This window comes from Carcharhinus amblyrhynchos, chromosome 17 (assembly GCF_965287045.1).
Source record: "Carcharhinus amblyrhynchos chromosome 17, sCarAmb.v2.hapA, whole genome shotgun sequence".
In the NCBI taxonomy this organism is placed as follows: domain Eukaryota; kingdom Metazoa; phylum Chordata; class Chondrichthyes; order Carcharhiniformes; family Carcharhinidae; genus Carcharhinus; species Carcharhinus amblyrhynchos.
The window spans coordinates 2,443,463-2,453,330 of NC_137340.1; the positions used below are offsets into that span (position 1 = coordinate 2,443,463).

Here is a 9,868-nt window from a genome sequence, read left to right on the forward strand (position 1 = left end):
CTTTCTTCCTGTGAGAAAAAGATACAAAAATCTGAGGTCATGTACCAATCGACTCAACAGCTTCTTTCCTGCTGCTGTCAGACTTTTGAATGGACTTACCTTGCGTTAAGTTGTTCTTTCTCTACACCCTAGCAATTACTTTAACACTACATTCTGCATTCTCTTGCTTCCTTCACTATGAATGATATGTTTTATTTGTATAGTGTGCAAGAAACAATATTTTTCACTGTGTGCTAATACATGTGACAATAATGAATCAAATCAAATCATTCAGCCTATTGAGCCTGCTCCACCATTCAATACAATCACAGCTGATCATCCACTTCAGTGCTTAATATTTATATCCCTTTATTTTATTGGTATTTAGAAATCTGTCAATCTCTATTTTAAACACATTCAATGACTGAGCTTCCACAGCCCTGAGAGAGAGAATTCCAAAGATCTATCAGCCTCCTTATTTAAAATTTCTGTTCATTAGTTTTAAGTTGCTTATTTTGAAATTGTGCCCAATTGTTTTAGACTCCCCATTTGAAGGGAACATTTTACTTGCATCTATCTTCTCTGTCCATTCCTTTAAGTAGTTTGTAGGTTTCAATGAGATCACCTCCAATCCTCAACTCAAAGGACCTGGTTATAGCAATATTATCCTCCCCAAGGTAAAGTAATCAAAACTGCACACAGTATTCCAGGTTCAGTCTAACCAAACCATCTTTACTCGCGTATTCAAATCCTCTTGCAAAAAAGGCTAAAATTTCATTTGTCTTTCTAATTCTTGCTGGATCTGTAAGCTTACAGTGACTAACTCCATTTGTACATCTGCACTTTCTAATTTACAGTTATATATTTGGATAGATATGATCGGCGGAGGTAGTGGTATTGTTGCTGGCCTAGTAATCCAGAGAACTAGGGTAATGGTCTGGGGATCTGGGTTCAAATATTACATGGTAGATGGTGAAATTTGAATTTAATAAATATCTGGAATTAAAACTCTAATGATCATGAAATTGTAAAAACCCATGTGGTTCAATAATTTCTTTTGGGGAAGGTAATCTGCCATCCTTCCCTAGTTTGGCTTACATGTGACTCCAGATCCACAGCAATGCCCATATTCCGTGAATGAATTTTGAACAAGTGTTGTGCTATCACTAAGTCTAGTCATATATTTAGTTTGTGATATCATTGGCTGCTTAATGGGTTTTTAGTCAGTCTAATTTAAACCTTTGTACAACTTCTCTAACCCTACTTTGTTGAATGCAATAAGCATGTACCTCCACTTTATTCTCAAGTGTGATATTTACAGCAGGATAAAAAGAAAATTAGCAACAAGGAAAAGAAAATGATCCCACTTTGCATCAGACCGGTTTCGTAGTGGAACAGAAAGAAAATCCCCTACCAAAAAGTAAAGTTGAAGCAATGTGAGGAGGTCTCAATGCAGAGCTTGCCATGTGCATAGTTTAAGGCATGGAGATAATGACAAATAGACCTTCCTTGCATTACATCGAGCTTGTTGTTACATTGGCTCACTGAAAAAAAAATAAAACTAGACCATTTGTTATCAAGGGAAGCTCCTGAACCTGTGCAGAACCCAGTAACGCAGAACAAATTGGTGGGAAAGCTTATTACCATTGCCTTATTTGGGGAAGAACCCAAGAACTGGACATCTTATGTAGAACAATTTCATTATGTGACTGAACACATTGACGAAGGAAGTGCCGTGGACGTAGTGTACATGGACTTCAGCAAGGCGTTTGATAAGGTCCCCCACGCAAGACTTCTTGAGAAGGTGAGAGGGCATGGGATCCAAGGGCCTTTGGCCTTGTGGATCCAGAATTGGCTTGCCTGCAGAAGGCAGAGAGTGGTTGTGGATGGGGCTTTTTCTGAATGGAGGTCAGTCACCAGCGGAGTGCCTCAAGGATCTGTTCTGGGACCCTTGTTGTTTGTCATTTTCATAAATGACCTGGATGAGGAAGTGGAGGGATGGGTAAGTAACTTTGCTGATGACACTAAGGTCGGTGGTGTTGTGGATGGTCTGGAAGGATGGCAAAAGTTGCAGCAGGACATAAATAGGATGCAGGACTGGGCGGAGAAGTGGCAGATGGACTTCAACGCGGATAAATGTGTAGTCGTCCATTTTGGCAGAACTAACGGGATGAACGAGTACACTATCAAGGGCAGAAGTCTGAGTAGTGTTGAAGAGCAGAAGGATCTAGGGGTCCGGGTCCACAGGACTCTTAAATCGGCCTCGCAGGTGGAGGAGGTGGTCAAGAAGGCGTATGGTGTACTGGCCTTCATTAATCGAGGGATTGAGTTTAGGAGTCGGGAGGTAATGCTGCAACTTTATAAGACCCTTGTCAGGCCTCATTTAGAATATTGTGCGCAGTTCTGGTCGCCTCACTATAGGAAAGATGTAGAAGCTATTGAGAGGGTACAGAGGAGATTTACAAGGATGTTGCCTGGACTGGGAGGCATGCCTTATGAAGTTAGGTTGAGGGAGCTGGGACTCTTTTCCCTGGAGAGATGAAGGTTGAGAGGCGACCTGATAAAAGTTTACAAAATGTTGAGAGGAATAGATAGGGTGGACTCTCAGAGGCTATTTCCCCGGTTTGAAATGGTTGCTACGAGAGGACACAGATTTAAGGTGCAAGGAGGGAAGTTCAGAAGTGATGTTAGGGGTAAGTTTTTCACTCAGAGGGTGGTGAGTGAATGGAATCGGCTGCCGTCAGTGGTGGTGGAGGTGAACTCGCTGGGGTCTTTTAAAAGACTTCTGGTTGAGTATATGGGGTTTAATGAGATTGAGGGTTATAGATAGGTCTGTAGGTTGGTAGGTGTTGATGTGATCGGCGCAACTCGTGGGCCGAAGGGCCTGTTTGTGCTGTAGTGTTCTATGTTCTATGTTCTATTATTACGTACTGGCAAATAATATTCCTATCCCTGCAACTCCATGTATAGTGTACACTTAAACTGGACCAGATGCTGGGCAACACGACAGCTCAGTGACTATCACTGTTTGCTGTGCAGACACATGGATTTGGACCGGTGTTTGTGGGAGTTTGCGCATTCTCTCCGTGCTTGCGTGGGTTTTCTCCGGGTGCTCCAGTTTCCTCCCACACCCCAAAGATGTGCTCTTAGGCTGATTGGTGTAATAAATTGTCCCTAAATTAGTCTTCCCTCAATGTGGAGTGCCATAAGCATAGACAAGGGTCATGGGTGGAGGGGGGACTCAATGTTAAAAAGGCGGTGCTGGCTCGTTGGGCCGAAGGGCCTGTTTCCCGTGCTGTGTTGTTCTTTGTTCTTTATTTACCCCACTAATCCTGATACTAAGATGGCCAATCCACCAACCTGCACATCTTTGGACTGTGGGAGGAAACTGGAGCACCCGGAGGAAACCTACGTTACAGTTCTTGTTGCCTGACCGTTTCTGACATTTTCTATTTTTATTGTAGATTTCCTACATCTACAATACACTATTCTTGGTTAATAAATACCTAGAGGCTGGGTTGACTAATCAATAATTCATCATTGTTAAAGGCTTTTATCCAACAACTTTAAAAGCAAGTTTACATGTTTACAGTTTTTCACATTAACATAGAAACCAGGACTAGGCCAATTGGCCCTTTGAGCCTGTTCCTGATCCTCAATCTGAATGCTGTTTCTGTTTTCTCCTCATTCCTTAATGCAATTAAAATCTATATATACATACATATATATTTTGAATATATTCAGTGATTTTTGCCTCCACAGTCTTCTGTGATAGAGAATTCCACAGGTTCACCAAAAAAAACACAAAAGTGAAGAAATATTTCCTCATTTCAGTCACAAATGGTCTATCCTGTATCCTGAGTCTGTGTCCTTTGGTTCTAGATTCTCAATGATGTGGAAGGTGCTGGTGTTGGACTGGGGTAAACACAGTAGGAAGTCTCACAACACCAGGTTAAAGCCCAACAGGTTTATTTGGCACTAGCTTTCGAAGTTTCAGGCTCACTCACCTGATGAAAGAACCAACCAGAGAAAACAAATTCCCTGAAGATTCTAGTCTGCTAGAATTTTATACATTTCAATCAGGTCCCCTCTCATCCTTCTAAACTCTAATGAATACTGGCCCAGTAGAACTAACTTTCTTCAAAGGACAGTCTCACCAACCCTGGTGACCTTCCACTGCACTCCTTCTAGGGCAAATATATCCTTTCGTAGGTGGGGAGAAAAACTGCACACAATATTCCAGGTGGTACGCAGAAGAAACCTTCATTTAAGAAATCAAATAGACCAAATCGTCTCAATAGGTTTCCACAGAGTCTGCAAAATGCACAATTGCACTTCGGTTCAGCCTGGAACATCACTGAAGCAGATTCCAGGTGTAAGTCTCACTCCAAAAAGAAGAAGCGTTTCCTAACACGGTTTCAACACATTTCCTAAAGGGGAAAATCGACTGGGTGAAGATACCAAACAGTTTATACTCAGTTACAGAAGTTCGTTGTCGGCATTTGGAAAGAATGAAGAACCGGCAAACGATTCAATTCAGCAGGATGGAGTTAGTAACTTGTGGGGAGGCTTCTGTCTGCGGAATGACCGATTTTCCAATCAGGTTGAAATCATTTTCTAACTTCCTCCCCCAGAAGAGGGCGGTGGTGTTTAGCGACTGATCGCATTGGGGGTTCTTCCCACATATTAAAGCGAGAATATTGATTGAAGACTATTCAAACAGCGTCTCATGCAGAGACAGTCCTTTCTAAGACAGCACGTCCTCTACACAGAGCAGCTTCTGTCAAAAGGAGTGGAATATTGTGACTTCCCAATCCTAAACTGGACCAGGTAAGGTGACGAAGGTTTGAGTATGTGTGTGAGAGTATGATTATGTGTGTATTTGTGTGCGCGATTTTGTGAGATTCTGTGTGATTTTCCGTGAATGTGATTGTATGTGTGATTTTGTGATTGTATGTGTGATTTTGTGATTGTATGTGTGATTTTTCTGTTTGTATGTGATTGTGATTTGTGTGTAGCTAAGAGACAGTTATGAAAAGTGGATCCTATACAATCAGATGCTGCTGTCTTTATCAGGCTAGTGACTAGATACAGTAGTTATTACCTGGAGCAATTAAGATAAGTGGTAAATAAGTAACCATGTTCTAACAAGGTTTTTTTTTAACATTTCGGTTTACCACTGCCTGAGAATGCACTGTATGCGGGAGTAGTGTCAGAGTATGAGATGGAGGTTAAGGGTCTCTCACGGAATAAATCTAAACTGCAAATTAACTGCATCCACGTTGATTTTGCCTCCCACAGGTTTGTTTTACCGGCCCTGCTGTCCATAGGCCAGCTTCTCATCACTTTGGGGCAGTTTCAGAATGATAGACAGGTTCTCCAGCCTCCCAAGCTGCCAGTGAGCTATCTGTGGACAAGTCATGGAATATCATCCCATTCTGCAATCTCCAAACCTCTCCATCCCCTTCAATACTTCAGGCTGGATCATTCCTGACCTTGGAAATCCCTGTCCCAGCTCAGCGACCCTCACTATCTTCCTGGTGACTTGTTACTGTGCCGTGCTGGCGGTTGGGTTACTCGGAAACATTAGTTTAATTTGTGTGATAAGCAGGCAGGAGAAGCGGAATGTGACCAACATCCTCATCGCTAACCTATCCTTCTCCGACATAATCATCTGTCTATTCTGTCTCCCTTTTACAATAGTTTACACCCTGATGGACTATTGGGTTTTTGGTGAAGTCTTGTGCAAGATGGTCCCCTTTATCCAATGTATGTCAGTGACTGTGTCTATTTTATCCCTGGTGATGATTGCTTTAGAAAGACATCAGCTCATTATAAACCCCACTGGTTGGAAACCGAGTGTACCGCAAGCCTATCTGACAGTGCTGCTGATCTGGACTCTGGCCTGTTCCATTTCCTTGCCCTTTCTGATTTTTTATGTTTTAACAGACGAACCTTTCCGAGACTTTCCTGTCCCCATTGCACCGCTGTTTAATGAAGCTATTTGCACAGAGTCCTGGCCATCCAGGCAGGACAAACTGGTCTACACCACATGGCTCTTGGCTTTCCAGTACTGTGCACCGCTGGCCTTTATAGCTGTATGTTACTACAGGATATACAGGAAGCTGAGGGTGAGGAGAGAGCTCTCAGACAGAGCCTATGAAGATAACCGCAAACTGATAAACAGCAGGAGGATAACCCTGATGCTGGGGTTCCTGGTGCTGGGGTTTGCTGTCTGCTGGTTACCGCTGCATGTATTTAATGCAATTGCAGACTGGGATTTGGAAGCAGTGATGCATTGCCACCACAACCTCATCTTTTCCCTCTGCCATCTGACAGGAATGACTTCCACTTGCATCAACCCCATCATCTACGGCTTCCTCAACAATAACTTCAAGAAAGAGCTGCGTGCCATCATGGTGCACTGTCAGTGGGGCAGGCAGCAAGACAATGAACACTTCCCATTGTCCACCATGAACACAGAGCTCTCCAAAACATCCCTGCGGTTCAACTGCAGGAACAACATGTGACTGGCAATTGGAGAATATCCCGATAAATACAGGGGAGTGTACAGACAGAAGGAAAATGCTTCAGACTCTCAGATAAAGAATTTATTTATCACTGCCCGCTTCACTGTTAGATCCTCTTCAGTTACTTTTACAACTATGGGAATGTGCTCAGTATCACTCTTACAACAACTGCATGTTAACAGAAATTACATACCACCCTCCAGTTTTTAATTATATTCTAACATAAACTGCATCGCTTTTAGATTGTGCCAGATCCTAAGCGTATTGTGAGGTTACCTCACAATAATATTCAGTTATATTCAGTTGCTATTAAAATTCCATTTAGTGAAATGTGATTATTTATTTATCAGCCGAACTCTCGCCATCATCGCTTTGCTTATTATGTGAAAGTCTCCAATGGAAGGGTACAATCCTGACCTTCACATTTCTATCCAATATCCCTTCATTGTAAAATCATTCAGTGTATTTTGGATTATTGTCTTTGAGGGAATCTAACTTTAACCAGCGGCTCTTTTCTGATCGAACCTAATAAACCGGTAAATGTATTTCAACAAATGTTTGACACAGACAACTTCTTTAACAAGAACCGAATCTTAGACATTCGGCCCATCGGGATCGGTGTGGCTTTCAGCTGCCGAGGGAGAGAAAACACCAGCAATTCACTGGAAGAAATATTTTCTTAAAGTTTTAAAACAAAGTTGAATATTTGGAGTCGCCTTTGACTGGTTCCTTAGATACGTGAGTCCAACAAGGAGTTAAATTAACTTCACCTTTCTCGGAGTTAGATGAAACGATGGAATGTTTTTTGCCGCAAGGACAGCTCCAGTTGAGAGGTGGAAATTCAACTGGAATTGTTCCCGAGGGAGCGTCTCCCACAGCAGCGACCTTGTCTGTCTGGGAACTGCTTCAATATAAATACCCCCACTAAAATTACACAACTCGCGATAAAGTAGCGCCATTCACTTTGTAATCAAAACCCTTCAGAGAGATCCTGTAATCAGACCCAATACTGAGACAGAGCCGAAAACAACAACTTTTAGCTCAGGTTACCAGAAGTTGCTTCAACAGGCGATGCGAGGGGGAGGGGGGGCTGCGAAGAAGTCTGTGTGTGGGTGGAGTGGGGAACAGGCAAAGAGGTGTGTGTATGTGAGGGGGAGGGGGGGCTACCTGAGAGGTGGGGAGGAGGGGAGGGGGAATTCCATAGTTTAGGATTTTGGCAGCTGAATTGGGGTTGTAAACGGGCTAGATGTAAAAGAATGCAGAGGTGTGAAAGATGGGAGCTGGAGTAGGTTACAGAGAGAGAAAGGGATGAAGCCATGGAGAAGTTTGACAGTTTGAAAATGGAGGTTTCAGTGGAACAGCAACCATAGTGAACCAGAGTGCATAGGACTTGGTGTGAGTTAGGATCTGAGACAGGAGATTCACTTCACAAACCTTTCTGTAAGATTTGGGATGGTGAAAAGGGTATTACTGCACGGGTATAACTCAGGTTTCTCGTCTGAAAACAGGAGGACTGTGATTAAGATGCCTGTTCATGATGAATATCTGTATTACACAACAATCCTGTTAAAAATATCACATGGTTCACAGTTGTAGGGAAGTGTATTTTTTGAAGGGGAATTGCAATTCCTAACATAGGATACTCTACAAATCACAACTTAAGCAAATGAAGGATGTGTTTGTTAGTTTCTGCTTTATTGTTAACCATTTTTACATATAATTATAATCAAAAGAAAATACTGTCGGTGCTGGTAATCAGAAACAAGAACAGAAAGTGCTGGAAATACTCAGCAGATCTGGCAATATCTGTGGTGAGTTTCATATTGAACTCAAAATATTAACTGTTTCTCTCTCCACAGACCAGCTGAGCTTATCCATTGCTCTGTCTTTATTTTATATAACTGTATCCTACCTACCCCTGGAATGGCTATTGACCAAAGTCATTATACATCTTAGCCTGATGTGTAAAACGGTCTGATTTCCTATGGTGGGAAATGAAAAGGGTCAGGAGTTAATCCTAGCCAATACAAAGCTGCTGGATAGTCACCTCACTGGCTGCAAGTGCATTCTTGTTTTGCAGAAATCACTACCAACCTTAAAACAACAATTATTCATTGGATATGAAACATTTACAGTGAGAGGGTAAGGCTGAGAGGTGGTAGGGCTTTTTTTTTTAATTTAATGATTTAGAATAGAGCGGAAAACTATTATCAGTTAAAACAGAAACCAGAACAGACACAGCCGGGCAATGAATTCCTGATTCCCCCAGTTACTAAGCCTGTGTGAAAATGGAATGTGGTCAAAGGGTAGTTTAATAAGACGCACTCTTGACCAGGTCGAAGCAGCAGAAGGTGTTAGTCAGTGGCACTCCCCCGTCTCACTGTGAAGTGTCCCACTGCAGGATCAGAAAGGGGGAAGGTTATCGACCTGAAACCTTAGCTCTATTTCTCTCTCCACAGATGTTGCCAGACTTGCTGAGAATTTCCAGCATTTTGAGTTTAAACAAGCTCACTCATTTCCATTCTGTTTGGACTCTGTATTGTTTCAACTGGCCATTTTCTCCAATTTCCCAAATTTGATCAATTGTTTGTTAAGGAAAGATAGTTTTCAAACATTGTTTTGTATGATAGTTTGAAAGAAGCTGTAAGTCCTCTGGTTTTGAAGGTGTTTTTTCAACTTTCTGAATTAGCTGTTAACCGATTATTTTTCAGTTAAAGATACATTTCATATCTTATAAAAATGCAGAAAGTATAACAGTTACCTCGGAAAACAGAAATGTCCTTTGATCAGATTGAATTAAAATTCCATTTGAAATGTGTTCCTGAAATGGAATTGCATTCAGTGTAAATTGGGAACATCAGATAAAGAGCCAGATATCATAACAACAGACATAGGAGTGGTGGAAAAGACAAGGTAAATAATAATGCTACCGGATTGAGTGACATAAGAACAGTAATATTGATGTTTCCCAGGGGATCGGTATTGGGATCTTTGCTTTACTAGATGTATGTTAGTGATCTAAATCTTGGTGTGAAGTGGACAATTCTAAAGTTTGTAAATGACAGCTCAATGTTCCAGGAAACAGATGCTATCACAGATTCTGTAGGAGTAGAGTTGAGAGAAATCAGAAGGGTAAAAAGGGGACACAAGATTGTTTTGGCAGATAAGGCAAAGGAAAATCCAAAGAGCTTCTACAAATACATAAAGGGCAAAAGAGTAACAAGGGAGAGAGTAGGGCCTGTTAAGGTCATCTGTGATCCACAAGAGATGGGTGAGATCCTAAATGAATATTTCTCATCAGTATTTACTGTTGAGAAAAGCATGGATGTTAGGGAACTTGAGGAAATAAATAGTGATGT

General features: G+C 41.8%; 1 protein-coding gene across 1 annotated transcript; it reads left to right on the forward strand.

The window, feature by feature from the left end:
- Nucleotides 1–4,717: 4,717 nt before the first annotated feature.
- Nucleotides 4,718–7,567, forward strand: LOC145354165 (neuropeptide Y receptor type 4-2-like). Its single transcript, XM_080205239.1, has 2 exons — nucleotides 4,718–4,809; nucleotides 5,281–7,567. The coding sequence occupies exon 2, from the start codon at nucleotides 5,400–5,402 to the stop codon at nucleotides 6,507–6,509; it is 1,110 nt and encodes a 369-aa protein (XP_080061365.1). The 5' UTR covers nucleotides 4,718–4,809; nucleotides 5,281–5,399; the 3' UTR covers nucleotides 6,510–7,567.
- Nucleotides 7,568–9,868: the final 2,301 nt, after the last annotated feature.

Coding starts and splice junctions, on each gene's coding strand:
- LOC145354165 (XM_080205239.1), top strand. CDS start 5,400: ATGGAATATCATCCCATTCTGCAATCTCCAAACCTCTCCATCCCCTTC.